We start from the raw sequence: 20,440 nt of genomic DNA, 5'->3' as shown, positions 1-20,440 counted from the left end.
GTGTGCACGGCACTCGGTGAACACGGAACTGGTACTCCATCTCTGCAGACACAAAAGGGAAGGTGAAACGCTGAAGACATTATCGTTTTGGACTGACTGGCGTTTGTGTTGTCATTAACGTGAGTAACCGAGCCGCTTCTATGCTAAGACAGCCCTCTAACGAAACTCTATGTAGCCGACGAAATAGCCTTTTCATGAGCTTATAGTGGACGTTTATGCTAATGCTCACTGTTAGCTTGCTAACTAGCTGGTGTTAGCTGTCGTACGAAATAATTATCGGGGTGCTGGACTCGCTAGCTAAGCTTGTGATATTAATAACTGAAGTAATGCGCATTTAGGATTGGTATTGAAAACATATTAATGGTTAAAAGACAGCGAGTATAACATTACTGGAGGCTGTTGTCAACCACGTTAACTTAATGCTAAAAACAAACATTGGGGTGCTTGTGCTTCATTGGAACAACTTTGGGGCTTCGGGTGTCCACTCTGACAGGTCAAACACATCCCTTATTATAATGCAAAGATTATGTTTTTTTTTTTCCTTACCGCTGTTATGTTATATTTACCAGTTAACTTTAGCTGTTGATGACTGTGTGCAGTGTTGTTGTCAAAGACCCTGACAGCTACACACTGGTGGGGATCATAAAATCATGTCAGCCACACCCCTCATGAAAACGCAATGTTAGTGGGTGCTCATTTTAAGATTGTGTTTGCGTTATATGGTTAGATAGTTGTGAGAGGAAAATATATGAACAGGTTCCTTTTTTTTTGCTAACCTGTGATGTTAAATTATCTTACTTTTTAACATTGATGGTATTCTCCCTGGACCTCAGTTTTTGGTAGTTGTGTGTCTCACAAAACTAGCTACCAGGGCATTACACAGAACCTAGGAGGTTTTTACAGCTTCTGTTTGCTGCCCCTTTTGGATTTCTTTACCTGCAGTTATGTCACAGTTCTAACTGATATTCCAGTTAGGCGGATAACAATGGCTATCCAATGAGTCACCACGCTTTGAAAAGGACCAAACCTTTGTGTATGATTTACCGTTGTCTGTTTACAACTGCATTTTATTTTATTTTGAATAGTCAACATTCTAAATAACAGATGTATGGGGATGATACATTTTATAAATCACCTCATAAGTTAGTTGTCATAATTCACAAGCAAGTCACAGACCTTGGTAGAAGGTAACCATATCAACTTTTCATCATCTTTGCACCTGGTACTTTTGGCAATAATCCACTCCCACTGTTTAAATCTACGCTTCGAGGCAAAACACATCCCTAGGCAACAGAGGAACTGCAAAGTTTAGTGGCTTGGAACAGCACAGTTTACTGTTGTTCGAGATGAATGCATCACTAGTTTCAACTCGGAGCATAAAACATAATTTTAAGTGCCCCAGGCTGTTAGGGTGTCCGACTGCCCGCTCCTTTGCTGTCCCTTTTTGTTTTTACTGGATGTGATCATCCAAGTACCGGGCAGTGTTCACATAACATAAACACTTATCTTTCTCATGGGGCATCTCAACGTTTCACTGCCCGTAAAGTCAGAGATGACACCTCAGAGATTGGACTGATAAATGACAACAATAAGGATGCCTAAAGGAAGGTGGTGATGTACCTATCAATGGTTGAAAGGAAACAACCTATCTGTAGATATTAAAAAAAACTAAAGAGATAACGTTGATTTTTAAGAAGCCCTAAAACGTTCAGCCACCAGTTCGCAATCCGCAACATCCCTATTGCTTTTGAGTAAATATGTCTTATAACTGTATTTATGAGGTACCAGCTCAGTTTCAGTTCCCAGTATTCAGGCTGAGTGTAACTCTGGACTGTGCTGTGGGACTGGCTGCACTGAATGGCTTTTAAAATGTTAACCAAATGAATGCCTTTAAACACTTGGCTTACTATGAAAGGATACAACTGGGACAGCCATATGCTGAATAAGCCATCCTTTATTCTAAAAGGTAGGCATAATTGGATGTAAAATATGATGGTCTTTGGCTGGGATTTGCAGTGTAGGTAATATATGCGTTTGATCAAGACAGAGAGATGCTGATAACTCTTTTCAATTATATAAACAGTGGGATTTTGTTCTAAATGTGACAAACTGTTATGGATGTCTATTGCTTCATGGATGTAGAACAAAGACAAGAAAGGGTGGATCCAAGTGACTGTATAACTGGATACTGTTCTAAGAGTAAATCTCTAAGAAGCAGCTTGAGAAATCTTTTACCAAAAATGATGTCCATCAGTGACCTTTAAAAAAAAAAAAAAAACGTTTCACAGATCATGGGTAACTTTGACTTTGATAATTATTTAATTTCATCTCAGCTGAATGGGCGGTCCTCAGCTGCTAGCTTAGAGTCATACAGTCTGTGTTTTTTTTTGTTTGTCCCAATGCCTCTAGTGTATTAGGGTTTTTCTATCATATGTGTGTACGTTTCTGTGGCAGAAATCTAAAAAAAAGCAGATCTGATATGGGCATCAAAATATTATCTCAGGTCAGATTTGGAGAACTGATCCAGAAATGATGGCCTTCTTTCTCATCAATTCCATTTTCTAATTTACAGATATGGCTAATTGTTCATGTTGTATGGTACTGACATTATATCTGATTATATTTGGTGGAAACATTTTATCCAAATTGACTTTAAATTATTTCATTTAAACCGTATACTGTAGATGCATGACAAGCATATTCATTGTAAACCAATTAGCATGGTCATTGCCACAATGTAAGCGCTAACATATTTGTTTCTTTTGTGCCATCAGCTTGCATTCAAGTTGTTCTGTTGCATTGGAAAGCTTTATTCCTTTCCCTTATTTACGTAATATCTGTGGCACCAGTCTCTTAGCGTCAGTCTTCAGCTTCATACAAAATGGTACGCATGCATGCTTGCGGTTCCCCTTAGTCCCAATTGCCATGGGCTGCCGAACACTCCAATTAGCTTATGCCATGTCTTAGTCTGTCTTTCTACCCAATCAGTTTGCCATCCGTGTCTGAATTGTTAATACGATATCGACAGGTGGCAGCTTCAGGCCTCAGTGGGATGAACTCTTCAGTCCCATCCTTTGTGCCACACGGGAGCGACAGATGCACACGAGTAGCCCCAATGCTTAATATTTAATCATCTTTCCATGACACAGATGAATGAAGCACCACTATAGTTGAAAATGAAGTTCTGGAGCTTAGCTGCACTGGTGGCAATTCGTTTTATCCCGTCTTTCTGTTGTTTGTTAATTGAGGTGTGTGAGGATCAGGACATTTTATTCATTGATTTTTAAAGGTATAGTTTTTCCTGCAGAGCCGTTTGAAGACACATCCCACGAGTACACTGCTATTGTTCTAAGCTTTGTCTCTTGAGATGATTGTTAATAAATTTTGTGGCCAAATTGTCCAAATCCTTGCCTAAGACTTACACGACTTTCTGAAGAAGAACTGTTCTTAGCATAGTTGTAGCTATGTGCCACTTCTACAAGAAGTTCAGACAATATGTGTAGTTTTAAACTGTTTTATACTTGATTAGCCATCAGCGCATGCATTATTTTTCTATGCTCACATGCTGGAAACCACGAAAACGAAATTGTTGTACATTTTTATACAGTACAGTCCTGTATGAGCCCTGTTATAAGTGGCAGCTTTTTCACCACACCCTTTTTTTCTTTACTTCCCGCAGGATGTTCCGCTTGCGGGCATTGTCCGCAGTTTCGGTGGGGCTAACGCAGTTGACCCGCCGTTACAACAGTGGGGCTGTGCGAGGGTCTGGCCGGAGGAGGCTGATGCTGGCTGCCCTGGCTGGGGTCACTGGTGTGTCTGCCAGTGCTGGACTGCTCTGGCAAAGGTAAGTCTGAGCCCAGAATTACCTCTGCTGTGCGCTTATGATGAGTAGTACTGGGATAATGATAATTGCCTTCTACTATTATTGTCATTTTAAAGAGTAGTTTGGCTTTATCTAATTATCAATCAAACTTGCTCAACAACCCCAAACACTGTGTTACTCACAACGTCAAATCACTGGGATTTTATTTTCCATGCTTTTTTTTAGCTGCCTTTTTGTTCTTGTTTCTTTGAATGGACCATGCTTCTCTTCACACCATAACTTCAGGCTTTATCTGGCGCGGAGCCTATTCAACAAGCAATCCTTGATCCACATCGAGTAAACTAGGATTTGCTCGTGGTTCAGTTTTTGATTGGAGTTTTTTTTTTTAGCACATGCCAAAGTCGATTCCCCCTCCGTTACACACAAATGTTAAGGCCGCTACACACCAACCTGAGAGCAAACAACACGTACCGAAGGCGTCCCGACTTTTACGTCGGCTACGTCGCCTGCGTCGCCTACGCCGCCCGCCTACGCCGCCCGCCTACGAACACATCGCAAAGACTTCAGTCGACGAGTGGCAATAACTGTCCTTACCAGCAGGCAGCGGTAGTGTGTATTCGTCATTCAAAAGAGGCAACAGCCAATCAGAGTGATTTCTTTGGCCGACTTTCTTTGTGTTGAATCGGCCGCGGGAGGTGTGAAAATGTGCCGTAAAGCAATGGCGGTGCGGGACACACCAACCTGAGTAGGGCGCCGCAACTGCCCGACTGTTACGGCCTCTGACTCCCAAAATCGGGTAGGTGTGTCAGGGCCTTTAGGGAAACCACCCATTGAAGTTGCTTACCTGCATTTCTGTTGACATGCCAAGGCACCACCCCAGGAGTGTCGCATAATGTTTTTATGGCTATTCATTACTAACGAGGCTTGTGTTTAGTTAAGGGAGAGTTTTGACGTTAGAGCTCTATGGGGACAGAATGACTGTGCAAGAGGCGGAGTGATGGATGCGGCCTCAGGGCATTTAAGACTGATGGGACGAGACTGTTCCAGGCCCTCACCCCAGGCTTCATTCTCGCTCTCTCTCGTTAAACTGAATTATTATGAACCCAAGACAGACTCTGCTATTTATTATTATTATTCCAATTTTCAATTTAGTCTGAAGATGGTCAAGTGGGAGCTTGCCCTGGTAGACCTCTCAGTAAGCAAAACACAGCACAGCACAACGTCTCTCTGACGCCCCCAGAATCATAGCTGCAGAACAAAGTCAGCCACACACATCACCAAATCTACTTCAAGAGCAAAACACAAAAGGGTATTGCAATACATTTGTCTTTGTAAATGACATAGAAATGTCTCCCTGGTCTCCTTCTAATTCGTTTTTTTGTTGAAAACTAGAGCATATGCTGAGGCGGGGCCTTCCGTTCGACACTTTGAGCAAACAGCCGGAGAGGGGGTGGATTTCGTGAAGGATGCCGATGCCGAGACGGAGTCGGAGAAATCGGTGGAGGTCAGCAGCGGAGACGAAGAAATAACTGAAGGCGGTGAGGAAAAAAAAAAGAAGCAACGCTCTGGATTCCGTGACCGCAAGGTAATCAATAAATAATCAACATTCAACTGTTCACTTAGTCCAGTAGTTAATTCACCTCGAAATGTGTTTTGAAAGCCCTCCCAATCAATGATCAGAATGCAAAAGCCAGTATATTTTTGATGCAATATTTTACGAACAAAGGAATCTGCACGCATTGTGCTGTCATACAGATTTTATTGATGTTAATTAGGTACCAGGCGACAAAGGACAGCCCGAAAAAAAAAAAAGGCCCTTTTGATATGGTGCGAAATACACAGTGTGTAGTTCTATATATTACCGTTGGAGGACCAGGAAGAAGGAATGAGGGAGAGTTTTGAACTGTGGACGCAATTTTCTCAAAGGAAATGTGATGCAACAGTACATATGGGTGTAGCTGTAACAATTGTGCACTCACTCTTGCCTCAGCAGCAGCCTCAGCCTGCTGAAAGCATATACAGCAGACGTCTAGGGAGCAGAACGTTTTAGTGAATCACAGCACTGCAGGACTCACTAGCGTGTTGGTAAAAATAGCTTGTTTGTTCCAGCTCGCTCAGTACGTACAATAAAGAGTCTCTGTCTAATAAAGTTTGCTGTGTGAAGTTGTGTGCAAATCTTCAAAATGTGCATCTGTTCTTCAAATGTAGATCATTTGTTGTTGAGATTGTGGGTACTTCCATATGTTTTTCTTTATTTTTGTCTGAAAACACTCAACTTACTAAAGTGCAAAATTATGTAGCAAGAGGGAATTTCCACTCAGATTTTCATGTTCAGTTCTTACTTTGAAAAAGATCTGATACTTGCAGAAAAATCTTTGAGAAACTGTAATAAATAACTGGTGTAAGTTGAAATTCATCCCCTGGTTTTAAATGTGCAATTTTTGTAATGGAGAAGAGATTGCATCAATGGCTGAAAGCTTTCAAACCAGGCTAGAGTCTCCATCAGTGTGAGTGATGCTGCGATCAGTAGCCTATAAATCTGAGAAGATGAGATGACATCGTATCCCGGGCTTTCTGTTAGCATTTCCACATGACTGTGCCATAACCTCTCATCCATACGCTGATGGTTCCCTCCTCTGGGGGACACACTCTTGGTGATTTCCCCATGGACCAATAAGATCTGCTTAAAAGGGGGAACCAACAAAGAGGCACGCAATCATCGCTACAGGCGCGAGAAGAGAATCCTTTTTGATGAAAGTCTGTTTCTCACTCTTTTTCTTATCAAGTTGGAGTGGATAACGGCTTCAAGAAGTTGAAGCTGCGTAACGTATTTTACTTTCTCCACAGGGGAGTTTGTGTGGCGTACACAATCATTCAGTGTCACATCAAATAACGGTCTGTGTGGATTAGTGTAGCTCAGCTCGATTCCCAAACCGACACCGCTGTAACAATTTCCCAGTTTTGCTGCATTTGTTTGGAAACTTTCTGCTGAAAAGCAAATGGCAGAGTCAAGGCAAACATTGACGTGGCTAATGTGTGTAACAGAGCTGAATGATTTAGTCATTTCCAAAATGTTGGACTCTGGTTTTTCATGCTGTTAGCCTTATGTGTGGTTGTCACAGCTTTGTGTGGCCATGATAGTTCCTGCAGTCTCTTTTGTTAACCTGTCAGTCTCGATGCTGTTGATAACACTATTTCCTGTTTTGATTACGGGATGCTTGAGTCGGGAGGATAATATACTTACCCCCCCTCAGTCCATCAACTTGTTTTTCTATCACCACCTGCTTCTTTATTCTGATCACTTCTCCACCCTCTTAACTCCACTTCAACTAATTTGACTTTCCTGCACACAGGATTGGATAGCTGGGTCTTGATTCGGTTGATGCTGAGGTATGTTAGAGTGGTGCTTCCGCCTCATGTGTGATCATTAATTGTGGTTCCTCTCTGCTTGGCAGGTGATGGAGTATGAGAACAGGATAAGAGCCTACTCAACCCCAGACAAAATATTTCGCTACTTTGCCACGCTGAAGGTCATCGGCGAGCACGGTGATGCTGAGGTTTACATGACGCCGCAGGACTTCATACGCTCCATCACTCCTAACGAGAAGCAGCCTGAGAGTGAGTCTCCTCTCCTTCCTTCTACCTGCTTTGCTTAGGCTTTATCACTGACTCAATCACATGATACAGATAGTTTCTATGTTCTTAATTATGTTTTTCTTTATCGCTTTTTTGTGTTTTTTAGATTCAGGTAAACTTATTTTTTTGCAATTCTTTATTTAGAAGATAGTCCACCAGTTACAATGAAATAAACTTGCAGTTACAGGGAGTAATAAAGGTTTGTGATAAGGGAGCAGTTGGAATTGAAATCCTCCCCTCAGGTACATTTTCACAACATATACTTTATGTACCGTAGATGTACAATGGCATCGCTACTTTTTTCCACTCTACAAGTGAAGCTAAAAGATCCCCTATTGGAGCCAAAATCTGCACAGTAGTGCTTGGGGAGCTTAAGCTTAGTATCTAGGTCCCGCCCACACACCTGCACGATCCAATCACAAGCCAAGCAAAACCACAGCTTTTAGCACAAGCCACCTAGCTGCTCCGCTAGCACCACAGTAGCTTTGGCTAGGATATCTTTAAAATACATTGATGTTCAAGTTGACACATGTTAAAGTACAGACTTGTGATTGTTATAGAAAGTAAAGTAACAGCTCCTCTCCCTCTCAAGCGTCCAAATTTGCAGCTAATTAATTCAGTCACAGTTATCAGTCATAACGTCTGGCATCAGATTTATAGCTTCAAATAAGTGATTTAATACGAAATATTTCATTTAAAATTAACACTTGAGTATATATCAGCCTGACAAGAACTACTATTAGATTCAGTGGCGTTTTCTCCTGAGGCCAAGGGAAGCCAGGCTTCCCCTGTTTTTTCGGATTGTAGTTATCATTTTAATAAATAAATAAAAACACCCTTTTTTTCCGGAGGCCAGGAAGTATTCTTGCCTCGCTTCTGAAGCAAGTGACTCGGAAGACATGTGCTACCAAGCAAGCATACTTGACATTGAGAAACACCCAGGCAAGTATGCTTCCAAGCCACGGCTTCGGAAAACGAAGAAGAATGGAACAGGCTAACAAGTGTGCCACTTTCTCTAACGGTTTCAACATAAACTGTACTGAAAATAAATACCTCACGATGTCTATCTAATTACGAACTTGCTTTACTTTCACGGAAGACATTTTTGGTGATAACAAATGTAACAAAGTAACATATTTACCAACACATGTTCTACGCCACTACATACTTACATTTAAATGTGTGCTCCCTCCGCAAGGGTTTTTGAAATTGGTCCGTGCGCAAAGGATTGTGGGGATTTTAAGGACGCGAAGTATACCCATGTGCAGCCTCGAAATTTCCCCCAAACCAAAGAGGCGGCCTCGGTGGAATTCCGAGTATGCTGGAGATTGGAACAGTACTTCGGCGACACTCGATGACGTAGCATCCTTGAAATATTGGCTTGGAAGCCAGTATCCTCGAGATTGAGAAACGGCCAGAGTTTAGTCAGGGCCATGCCAAGGGAAGCCAGAGGCGGCTGGCTTCCCTTGCCTCACAATCCAATCAAATCGCATCAAGGCGCGAATCGGACGTAAAACGTTAAAGGTCTCCTGATTTAGTTTGTGAATGAATGCTTATTAGAGTTTCGGCTGGAGAGTGCGTGCAGACCTGTTGGTTAGATAACAGGCGTGTGTAAGTCCTGCATCTGTATGATGTGTAAAATGATACCGGGTGCTGTAATCACTCATCTGGTTACGTTATTACATTGACCACCACACCCCCGACCCAAAAGAAAGGACGTATTATTGGCTTCCCCTAATTTTTTTTCCCACGCCACGCTACTGATTAGATTACAGAAACTGTATAATATTTTACATGTACTTTGACTTTTTTGTTAGGCCATGGATAACATGGATAGGGCAGGGTATTATGACCTATACTGTAGCCAGCCGCCATGCCTCCATCTTTATATACAGTCTATGGTCTGGATTCTTTATCTCATACGATTTGTTGATCTCAATTACACCCAGACAACCTTTCTGAAATTATATTACGCAACATAGCCTCCACCCCATGTTCCATCCATTTTACAGGGACACCATGCTTGGCAGTTCCAGACTCATGGTATAACGATCCCTCTGACTTTGCTCACAAGTATGAAGGGAGGCGTGGAGGGGGGGCGGGTGACGGCGCTGTCCGATCGTGCTGAGTTGAGGGACTTACAGCACAGCAGTTGGTCTATCAATTAACAGGTTCAAACCAGAGCAGATCTCAGGCGTCACACATGGAGCCAGTGAGAGATATTTGATCTCCAACCATGGGAGGGTTGGAAAGGCAGTGAGCTTAACTTGGCATGGACATGGATCCGCACCACTATCGTCATTATCCGGTTATTCAACACTAAAATTAATTTAAATTTGTGTGAGATTTATTATATGGCATTACATTAGCCTCCATCACAGACTTGCGGTTTAATGCACAGTGTGTGAGGATTATTACGTCCAGCACATTCATCCACAGTACATGAGGGAAGCCTGCAGCAGCGCTTAATAAGGACTTAGCAGGGCCTGTCACGTCTGCACTGCCTTTCCTGCTCACCTCAGCACTTCCATCTGTTAACCATGCTCAAGACTTGGCCCAGCTTGGCCCCCATTGGCCTTCCTATCTTATACCCAGTACTGCTTCCACCCACGTTATGATTCCCTAGTTCTTCCTTTCTCTTATCCTTCCTTTAGCACTACCAAAACACAATTTAAGAGCTCTGTTGGATTACAGAAGGTTCAGTAAAGCAGATGAAAAAGCCAAGAGAAGGTTACTTCATGGGCAGCCACTTTAGTCCCAAACCAAACTGAGGTTAACCAACAAACTCCAAGTAGTTCCAGTCAATTAAAGAAATACAGGGCCCTGCAAGATATGAGACAATTTCACATATCCAAATAACCTCACAAAAAGCAACTAAAAATGATTTGACAACTTTGTGATGGGGCTATACAGTTATTTATATTAAGAAATGTTGACGAATATGGAGACAGACTTGCAATAGAAATTTCTAAAAATCTAAAAGATAAAGGCGTAACTAAAATATGAGCGGCATCAATGTTTTCCCTGTTTATAGATTATATTGGATCATCATCCATTGAATCTAATCATATGGATGTAGTATTTTCCCTATAACTTTAGCAGAATTGACTGTGGAACAGTTTGAAATCCTGGATAGACCAGTTTTGTCCTTTCAAATGTGACAGACCTTGTTTACCCAGTATTTAGTCGTGAACTGTGGGCTTAAGCTCAGTGATCCAGACCCAGAAATGTGAATCTCCCCCTAGGTGGAGACTGAGTTGAAGTTAAAGGATAATTAAATCTGCAGAAAAAGGTGGAAGGCTATTTTCAGAGGTCTTAGGTAACAAGGTTTTCTGTAACGCTGATGATGCAATGTTGAGTTTAATAATGAGATTATACTAACTGTCACCCTCAGTTAAATCAAGTTAATCTGATTTGATGAGACTGTTTCAGCAGGTCGATGTGCTACCAGTCCTTTAGTGTAATATCAAGAACCACGCTTGGAATATTCTGTATAATATTTTAATACTACATGCTACATTTAAGAGATTATAACCGCTGCTTCACACAAGAGTTTAGAAAACGATCTTTCCCACAATGTTTATTAGTTTGGATTACATTACTTTGGAGTCAGAACTGCAAAATGAATATCTCATGTTTGAAGTTTATTTCATTAGGACTAGTAAACAGTGGTGGAAATTACATTTCATATTAGTCTTGCAGGGAGGGGAATTATATTTAGCCACAAAACAAGTTAACGCCTTTTGCAAAGAAAGAAAGGACAGAAATAAAAGTTTGGAAAAAATATACATGCAGAGTGAGGACTACGGTACTCATTTCCATCTGAATCCGATCCAATCCACTTTATTTGTATAGCACATAATAAAAACAGAGGGTTTACCAAAGTGCTTCACACCAAACATAACATTATAATAAAATATAATATTACAACAATAGATAAAAGGCACACATAAGAAAAGATGAAAGGCACACATAATAATTAATACACAGTACATAAAGACTATGGACATACAATAAAAGCATAAAACTTGATAAAACATAGCTCAGACTGACTCGAAAGCGAGGGAAAAGAGGTGGGTCTTTAGGCGGGACTTCAAAGTTTGGGCGACAATTTTACATGGGGGGGTAGGTTGTTCCAGAGCCTGGGGCTACCGCTGAGAAGGCTCGATCTCCCAGGGTCTTTTTCTTGGTTTTAGGGACTACCAGCAGCAGCTGATCAGGCGACCTCAAAGCCCTTGAGGGGGTGTACACCTTTAGGAGGTCGGAGATGTACTGAGGGGCCAGCCCATTAAGCAACTTAAAAACAAACAATAAAACCTTAAAATTAACTCTAAAATGGACAGGAAGCCAGTGGAGGGAAGTCAGAATTGGTGTGATGTGCTCATGCTTGCGTGTTCCTGTAAGCAGCAGAGCCGCAGCATTTTGTACCAGCTGCAGGCGTGCCAGCGAGGTCTTTTTAGGCCGGCATAAAGTGCATTACAGTAATCTAGACGCGTAGAAACAAAGGCATGAATTACACGCTCAAAGTCTAAAAAGAATAAAACCGGTTTAATTCTGGACAGGACCCTCAAGTGATAAAAACTGGATTCAACCACAGAGTTTATCTAATTTAAAAGCACTGTCGATTTTGACGCCCAGATTAGTGACCATGGGTTTTGCATATGGTTGCAGGGAACCCAGGTCAATGGAAGGGACATCACTATTTGGTCCAAACACAATGACCTCCGTTTTGCTCTCATTTATGTTTACAAAGTTTAACGCCATCCAGGCCTTTATGTCATTAAGACAGTCAACCAGGGGCATCAGAGAGCTGGTGTTATGTTTTTTTAGGGGTTGGTATATTTGGGAGTCGTCCGCATAAAGGTGGTAGGAGACGCCATGTTTTCTAAAAATTTGTCCAAGGGGGAGAAGGTATAAGGAAAATAAAATGGGCCCCAAAATAGAACCTTGGGGAACTCCACAGGATAGGGGGGCAGAAGACAATGTACATTACTAAATGTAACAACATATAACAACTGATTATCTTAATCCAGTCCATGAACATGTTCACAATGAAATACATATATAAAACAGAACCAAGAGTCTGCATAACTTTATAAATCTACCCAAAAATGCAGATTTATATTTGGGATTTTCTTTTGTTACGCAGGGTTTAGACATGAACCTTAACAAAGTGGATGCATCTGGCCCCTGGTATTCCTAGGTTGTATACATGTTTCTGAAGATGGTTTCTTTGAGATTTCTTCAAAGTCTTTTAACAAAGCAAATATGTTGTACAATTTCAGAAATCATTGCTGTGAAAAGCTTGTGTTTTCACCTACCCTCCAAGAGACACCACCAGTTTGATTTTGACTCTGTAGGAAACCAGGATCCCCATCATCTCCTTGTTGGTCCCTTCTTTTACTCTGCAACACACAGGACATATGCAAGCAGTTATAAAATAAATTATCAATGTACATGTTTTTCAGTGTAGGCATCTATGCATAAGAAGTAGAGCCTTTTTTTGTCAGATGCAATGTGAATATGTGTGTTTACATGGTGCTGGAGGCCAGGTTGGTGTCTTCATGCTTTAGCTTTCCATCCAGGGCCAGGCCTCTCTTTTCCCTGTTGGTCCCCAGCGTGGGGGTCAGAGTGTAGACCTGGCAGGAGGTGGAGCTGGGAGAAACCTGGTGACTGGTGTCGGGGGTGGAGGTAGGGGAGCAAAATCGTAAAGTTAGAGAGTGATCCCTCAGTCTGTTGCTGCATACTGAATGGTTGCAATGAGTTTCAAAAGTATAACGCTCATTCTTTACATATGATATTATAATTCTATACTGCAAGAGGTTGGTCAAATATGTTGGTAGCTTTTAATGCACTGTTCAATCCTATCTGTATAAAATAGAAATGCAGTGCAGAAATGGTAATCTGTGTTTAATGGTATTTAGAAACCCTGTCACCATTTAAGAGTTTACAATGACAAGTTGACTTTTACACTGTAAAAAGTTATTCTTAGTATGTATTTGAAAGGAAAACATTCTAAGGGAGCTATATAAAGATTGATGGATTATGTGAAAAAAAGGCATTTCGAACCTCAAAAATCCTACATTGGTCAAAATGTACCCATTATTTTGAAAAACACAGTTTTAAAGTAAGTAAACAATATAATTGAGCATGAGGAGGTTAAGAGTATAGGAGAATAACTCACTCTGCTTCAACATGGGCAACTGGACACTTATACTGAGCCGTGGAGAACAGACAGATGTCGGCATACTGACGAACTGAAAGAAGGAAAGAATAATTATTTTAGAAGTTCATGTGAAACACAACTGTCTTTTGGGTCAGTTCTGAGTCAGATTACAGCAGATTTATAACACAATTATTGATTTGAGAAGTGCTTTACCAGATATCTTCACCCTCTTCACACTCTTGGTGGAGTTGTTGGTGACATGGACGTTGACACTGATGGGCTCACCATGGTAGTACAGCTGGAGAGAGACAGAGACTTAGCATCATGTGTATACCAGTCCTCCTAATAGCCAATCAGAGTGTGTGAGTGTGTTACCTCCTTATCCAGTGAGGCCTCTAGGTGTAGAGATCTGTCGGACATCAGGAAGCTGCGACTGGTCTCCACCATTGGCTGAGGACCCGGCTTCTCCGGGGCATATTGAACCTTCCGGATCAACAGTTGAACAGAATTCCTACAAACACAGAAGGTTCGTACACATTCATATCAGGCTTTGGCAGTAATGGATCACTTATAACAGGATTACGTAATCAGTTTACAAAAACAAAAAAAAGGTAACTGTATACGCTTACAGCTACATGTGTTACATGTGTAATCAGAAAAGCGGGAATACTTGCAGGATAACAATGTAACAATAGATTTTAAATAAAGATTGATATATCATAGGTAGACGTACTGCCTGAAAGCAGTTGTTGGACACCTGATTTATTAAACAAAAAGTCTGTTTTTGTTTTTAATTAATGTTAACAGCATTTTTAAACTATACTATTCTGTAGGCATTTACTTTAATTTAAGAGGACACATTTATGATCCTGAATATCTTGGTTTCTCTCTTTTCTAAGGTAACATTGTTCTGTTGTCTTACATAATACACTTAAAGGTGGGGTAGGTAATTTTGGAGAAACCAGCTCGAGTGCGCTAGAATTTGAAAATACACAACCGGAAAAAATCTGCCACTTGCCCTCCTCCAACACACACGAACGCACACATGACCAATGAGGGCAAGAGATCATTTTGTGCACAGATGGAAGGCTGACAGGAAGGTAGGCCATCCAGTTATTTTAGCCGGGCCGGCTAAAATGATTGGTCGTGCTTTTTACAGTACTACGGCTTCCACAGATGACATTTTTTTATGGATTTTTTGTCAAAGCACTTAAGATATTCATTGCTATCGGGATGTTAAGAGCATTCCATGGAATATAACAAAAAGTGTATCTCGAGCCGGTTTCTCAAACTTACAAACCAAATGTACCCTCCCAACCCTGATTAATATCATACAGAAGGAAAAGAGCATCAGTCTCTTCAGTGTATCTTTAGTGTTTTGTCTGAGACGTCTGAATGTTTCTAACCTTTGGTGGATCTTCTCCTCTGCAGTCTTAGCACAGAATGCTCTGAGCTCATAGTCCACGCCACATGCCTTCCCAGTGTCCTCTGCGCCTGGCTGGAGGGTTACTGAGCAAGGCAGCTTCTGGGGGATCTGAAACATGTCAGCCAAAATGAAATCTATATGGCACCTCAAGGCGCATAGTCATAATGAACGCTACAATGCAAAACACTGCATTTACCTTTGATATAGATATAGAAGAATGAGAACCTTTAGCACTTCACTTGATATAGAGTAACTTGACTAAGGTGTAGTTAAGGGGGAATTATGACAGAGAGAGACACATAAGGCGGAGTGGGTAAGAGCAGGCAGGGCGCTTTTTTTTTTTACAGTGTACACGCTTACTCCGACCCTTTTCACTTTAAGACTATTCAATTCACAAAAAGTCAAGTATACTGTTTATTAATATTCAGAACTATAATACGAAAGAGTACACAAACCTACATTTATCCACTTCACAGAATGTGAAAGGAGTTATACCTACCAGTAGTAACAGTAAATGCCCAAATACATGATCACAATATAATCAATTATATGTCGTAATATAGTCAAATGTTTGCATAGATTCTTTCATTGACAATCCCTTCACTAGAGCTACCATCAGCCCTCTCTTTCACTGTAGACTAACATCATGTCAAACGGTGTATATATTGCTGGTCCACAGTAGTGCCAGGGTGAAGCTGTGTTTAGAAGTCTTACAGTGAAGTGGAAGGGGTGGGCCTGCTGCCCCAGCTTCTTCAGCAGCCGCTCCTGCAGGCGGCTCAGAGGGGTCTTCTTGTCCTCCAGAGGGGGGAACACCTGCAGTGTGCTGACGTACAGATCCTTCCGGAAGGAAAGGCCCAGGACGTCCAGATCCTCCCGACCATAACGAAACGCACAGGTCAGAGTCACAAACACTGGGGATGGAGACGTTGGTTAAATGTCCATCAGTCATTCAGTCAGTCTGTAACTCAGTGTCTTTATTTAGGTTTGTTTACCTTTTCGGTCTTTCAGATACTCTTGGTCTACAAGAAGCACTCCATCTGGAGAACACACACGAGGAGGGATGTTGAACAGTGCAAACACAGTACAATTAATGAATAAATATCATCCAGACTCAGTGGTGTAAAAGTAGATTTACTCAGGTACACTGAAAAAACAGAAACGTTGACTTTAATTAAATGTATTATGTCAACAAATTACACATCATTGTATAAGGTTAGTTAAAAGCAGTACAATTAAGTTGAACCTACCCATTTTTACATTTTAACTTAATATAGATGCTTTCAACGTACCTTATACAAATACCAGTCATTTGTTGACATAATACATTTATTAAGTCAACGTTTCAGTTTTTCAATATACTGTTCTTATTTACAATATTGAGGTACTTTTACTTTACTTGAGTACCGGTATTTCAATTCGTACTTCTGCTCCACTACATGTATTTAATACTTTTAGTTACTTTACAGACCTGGATGAATGATGTGAAATATAATCAAGTGTTGAATCAGACTTTAGTTTCACCTGGAGTAAATTCACAAGCTACCCTGCAGTATACAAAGTCATTCAAACTTTACCAGCTTTGAGAACACTTTAATGATCAATCATTATAAAACATATCATAAATATTATTCTGAAAGGGACCAATCTGCACAATGATTACTTTTACTGTCGCTACTTTAACTATATTTTGATGATAATACTTTTACTTGAGTAACATTTTGAATGCAGGTCGTATACTTGTAACGGAGTATTCCTACATTCTGGTACTTTTACTTGCTAGTACAATATCTGACTACTTCTTCCACCTTTGTCCAGGCTAGCTCCAACTAAATAATTTATTTCCTTAAAGGAAACAAATAAAGTCTTTCAATAAAAGTATATTTTACTCAGAAACCAAAATCAGGGGCTGCAGTTCTAAACAAAAAACACCATAAAGTGTCAACAAAGTCCTATTTCAGGCTCCTTTAAATGTTGTAGAGATACTGTATGTAACCTCCTTCTGCCCAAATTTGGAAAAAGCATGTGTGTCCCTGCAACCCATCATCTAGTGCCCCCCAGAGTGTTGATATGAAGTGTCACTGACCCCGTTGAAAACTCTAAATCATGCATGTTGTTAACACAATGGAGTGTCATTGGTTAGGAATGTGAACATTTTAGATTTTCTAAATATAAAAAAAAGGGACCCTGAATAAATCATTGTTATTGGACTCCAATTAGGTGTTCATGATGATGGTCTCGGATAAGAATTATGGTCTTGTGAGCTCAAGTCTGATACAACCCTGTGTGTGTGTGTGTATGTATGTGTGTATGTATGTATGTATGTATGTATGTATGTATGTATGTATGTATGTATGTATGTATGTATGTATGTATGTATGTATGTATGTGTGTGTTAAGATCTCACCAACTGGATCTACATGTTCTAAGTGATCAACAAAGTCTCGCTTCCCTAGATAAACTGTGATCTGTGGAAAGAAAGATGGACAAGAGAAAATGATTAAGATGATCTACAAGAGAGGAAGACACATGATAAAATCCGACATACTATATCCTACCTTGCAGTTGGGGCTGGATTTCTTAAAGACTCTGTAGAAAGAAGGAGGGTTAGGGTTAGAAAAACTCATTCATTTACTATCTTATCAGCAATCGTTGGTAACCTGTGCAAATCCATGCACTTAAGTATTAACTAAAAATGCAAAAATTACAAAATTCTGAAAATGTTCAAGGTTCTCTATTAGCGGTAATAAAAAGGAAGTATAGGTTTCATCTTCTAAGGCTGTACTTACCTAATGCATAGAAATACATGAATAAACAATTCAGTCCAGTTGAACTTTAAATAAAAAATCATTTGACATTTACATTATTTTCAATTCTAATTTAAGATGCTGGTAAAGTATCTGTACTGACTATATGCAACCCAGTCAGGTCTGTTTATCTTTCCACTGGTTTTACATTACATTACATTGCATTTAGCTGACGCTTTTATCCAAAGCGATTTACAATAAGAGCATTCGACCAAGAAGATACAAACTTGAATAAAACAGAATCATATAAATACATCAGGTTTCATAGAGCCAAAACATTTCAAATGCTACTCAACTAGCTTTAGATAAGCCAGTCCTTTATTAGTATACAAGTGCTTTGTTAGTAATTGTATTGCTCGAAGTGGAGTCGAAAGAGATTACGGTAGTTTTATTCTGCGCCGGAAGATGTGTAAGCTATCTGCTGTCCTGATTTCAATGGGGAGCTCATTCCACCATTTGGAGCCAGGATAGCAACCCACGTGTTTTTGAGTAGGTCTTAGCGTCACCGGAGCAGACCAGAAGTTGAAAGGTTTTAAGAGGGTGTGGTGCGCGAGAGGCGAGGAAGTGGGGGACCGGAAGGCATTGACGATCGAGTGAAGTTCTGTGACCATGAGACGCATGGTAGGGACGACGCTTTACCTAGACCGGGAAGGATGTAGGTGTCGCTGTACGCGAATGTGCGAGTTGGGTCGGGCAGTGAGGCGAGACGTAGTCGGTTGTGTCGAGCGACGTTGCGGTGACGCTCCCCCGTGGTCANAGGACACCAAACCAACTGAGACCCGTCTGTCCGCCACATCTACGCACTGTTGTGGTACAGTGTGTAGGTGCGTGTTGTACAGTGCGTATGTGCGTGTTGTACAGTGCGTAGATGTGGCGGACAGACGGGTCTCAGTTGGTTTGGTGTCCTATACTTACTTTTAATACTTGTAAATACAACTTTTGGCCTGTAATTTCAATTCCACATTTCAGCGACCAGAGAGAGGGGGGGATATGTCCAGTCTCTGATTGTGTTACGTTATTATGAGTGCTCTCACACTTTAAATTGTATATTTATATAAATATATTTGTGTCTGTGTGTCCGCANCGCGTCTTGTGCTGCATTCATTTGCACTCGGACATTAGAGATTTTCTCTCATAAATGTCCGATGAGCCACAACTTTTCTGTCAAAACAGAGCTGCCAAATGGGGTGGCAGCTGGGGTGGCAAGGCATTTTTCTGAGGTGGCAGCTGCCACCCCGTGCCACCCCGTAGAACCGCCACTGAGTGAGACATCTAAAGACTTCTTACGTGAAGCCTATAATAAAGCATGAAAGAAGGGAAAGCTGGCTGAAGCAGGCTAGTACCTCTAACATTCCCGGAAGCAAGGAAAATATTTCACTTTTTTTGAATGATTGACCAATTGTTTGGACCTTCCATATCTGTACATTAATGGGAAATTAATAAATTGTTAACTCTTATTGAAATAATATTATAGTTTTGTGTTCTTGTTTATCTTATATTTAATGTGTTTTTATGATTGTAATCAAATACCAACAGCTCCACCCCTCTAGGTGGCGGTAATGTCTCGTTTTGGTAGTTCACCCAATACAAGAAGAAGTGCTCTCTTCCGTAGTCTTGGCTTGTTTACATGAGCCTCGTCTGAACAGGATTTTTTGAGGATGACGGACCAAAAGGCAGATAATATCAGCTCTATCCCTATAGATGAGTTCAGCAAGTTAAGAATAACATCGATATGGACGTTTCTCATGTCTGTAAGTTACATTGTATTTTCTGACTCGAGTGCCAGCTAGCTACGAGTTAGCTATCCCGGCTAATTGACAGATCCCCTTTAATTAACAAACGATACCATTTTGGAGCATTTGTATGTGAGTTCAAGTGACAGCTGCCTAATGTTTGCTTTGTTTTACTGTGTGTAGGTGCAGTGGTCGGAGCCCTGGCTGATCGGGCTGATGGTGTTTCATGTTGTGTGTTTGTCTCTGACCGTGGTGACGTGCAGGTACTACAGAGCTCAGATATGTCACTTCCTGCTCATGGGTAAGTGAATCAGAACCATACAACAATTAGCCTTAATGTGTACTGTTGATAAGTAAAGTAAAAGTGCATAAGAAGTCCTACCTGTTCCCATACATCTACATTTAGTTCAAATTCGTTTATGGTGCAAGACTGACTTACTAAAATGTACTCATAGCTTAGTTTTAAACCATAACATTAACTACAATGTTACTTCTTGATACTTTTTCCTGGGAACATTTAGCCAAATTCAACAATCCAAGTTCAATGCAATACAAGGTGTGAACTTTCCACGGCAATAATAAGGGAAATAATGGGCATACACTAGGCTTGTTTTGTGCAAGTATAGTATAACATATATAGATATTAATTTCATGATGATAAACATTGTGGAACAATGATGAAAAATGTGAATGGAAGTGGCGACGTAAAACTGACACCAAACAACAACATTTTGCCAAGCCAATTGGAGAGTTTCATCAGCAGCACGGGGTAAAAACCACCAATGAGCGCTCAGCTCGAGATACCGGCGAGTCGTTTCCCATCAAGCATTTCGCCTCCGCAGCCCGTGGAGA

General features: G+C 40.8%; 2 protein-coding genes across 2 annotated transcripts; one reads left to right on the top strand and one right to left on the bottom strand.

Annotated features, from left to right (window-relative positions):
- On the top strand, nucleotides 1-7,479 carry LOC104957293 (calcium uptake protein 1, mitochondrial-like). Its single transcript, XM_010784914.1, has 4 exons — nucleotides 1-119; nucleotides 3,680-3,844; nucleotides 5,216-5,408; nucleotides 7,279-7,479. Exons 2-4 carry the CDS (start codon nucleotides 3,681-3,683, stop codon nucleotides 7,477-7,479), a joined length of 558 nt encoding a protein of 185 aa, XP_010783216.1. The 5' UTR covers nucleotides 1-119; nucleotide 3,680.
- A 5,297-nt stretch (nucleotides 7,480-12,776) lies between these two features.
- On the bottom strand, nucleotides 12,777-17,682 carry LOC104957279 (arrestin red cell isoform 1). The gene is made up of 10 exons (XM_010784896.1): nucleotides 17,607-17,682; nucleotides 17,456-17,516; nucleotides 16,044-16,088; nucleotides 15,766-15,962; nucleotides 15,032-15,159; nucleotides 14,001-14,136; nucleotides 13,839-13,923; nucleotides 13,644-13,716; nucleotides 12,995-13,132; nucleotides 12,777-12,864 (listed from the first exon to the last, which is right to left on the bottom strand). The coding sequence occupies exons 1-10, from the start codon at nucleotides 17,673-17,675 to the stop codon at nucleotides 12,777-12,779; spliced, it is 1,020 nt and encodes a 339-aa protein (XP_010783198.1). The 5' UTR covers nucleotides 17,676-17,682.
- Between the last annotated feature and the right edge of the window lie 2,758 nt (nucleotides 17,683-20,440).

This window comes from Notothenia coriiceps, unplaced genomic scaffold, assembly GCF_000735185.1.
Source record: "Notothenia coriiceps isolate Sejong01 unplaced genomic scaffold, NC01 NC01_scaffold00026613, whole genome shotgun sequence".
Lineage (NCBI taxonomy): Eukaryota > Metazoa > Chordata > Actinopteri > Perciformes > Nototheniidae > Notothenia > Notothenia coriiceps.
This window is presented reverse-complemented; position numbering and strand designations above follow the sequence as displayed.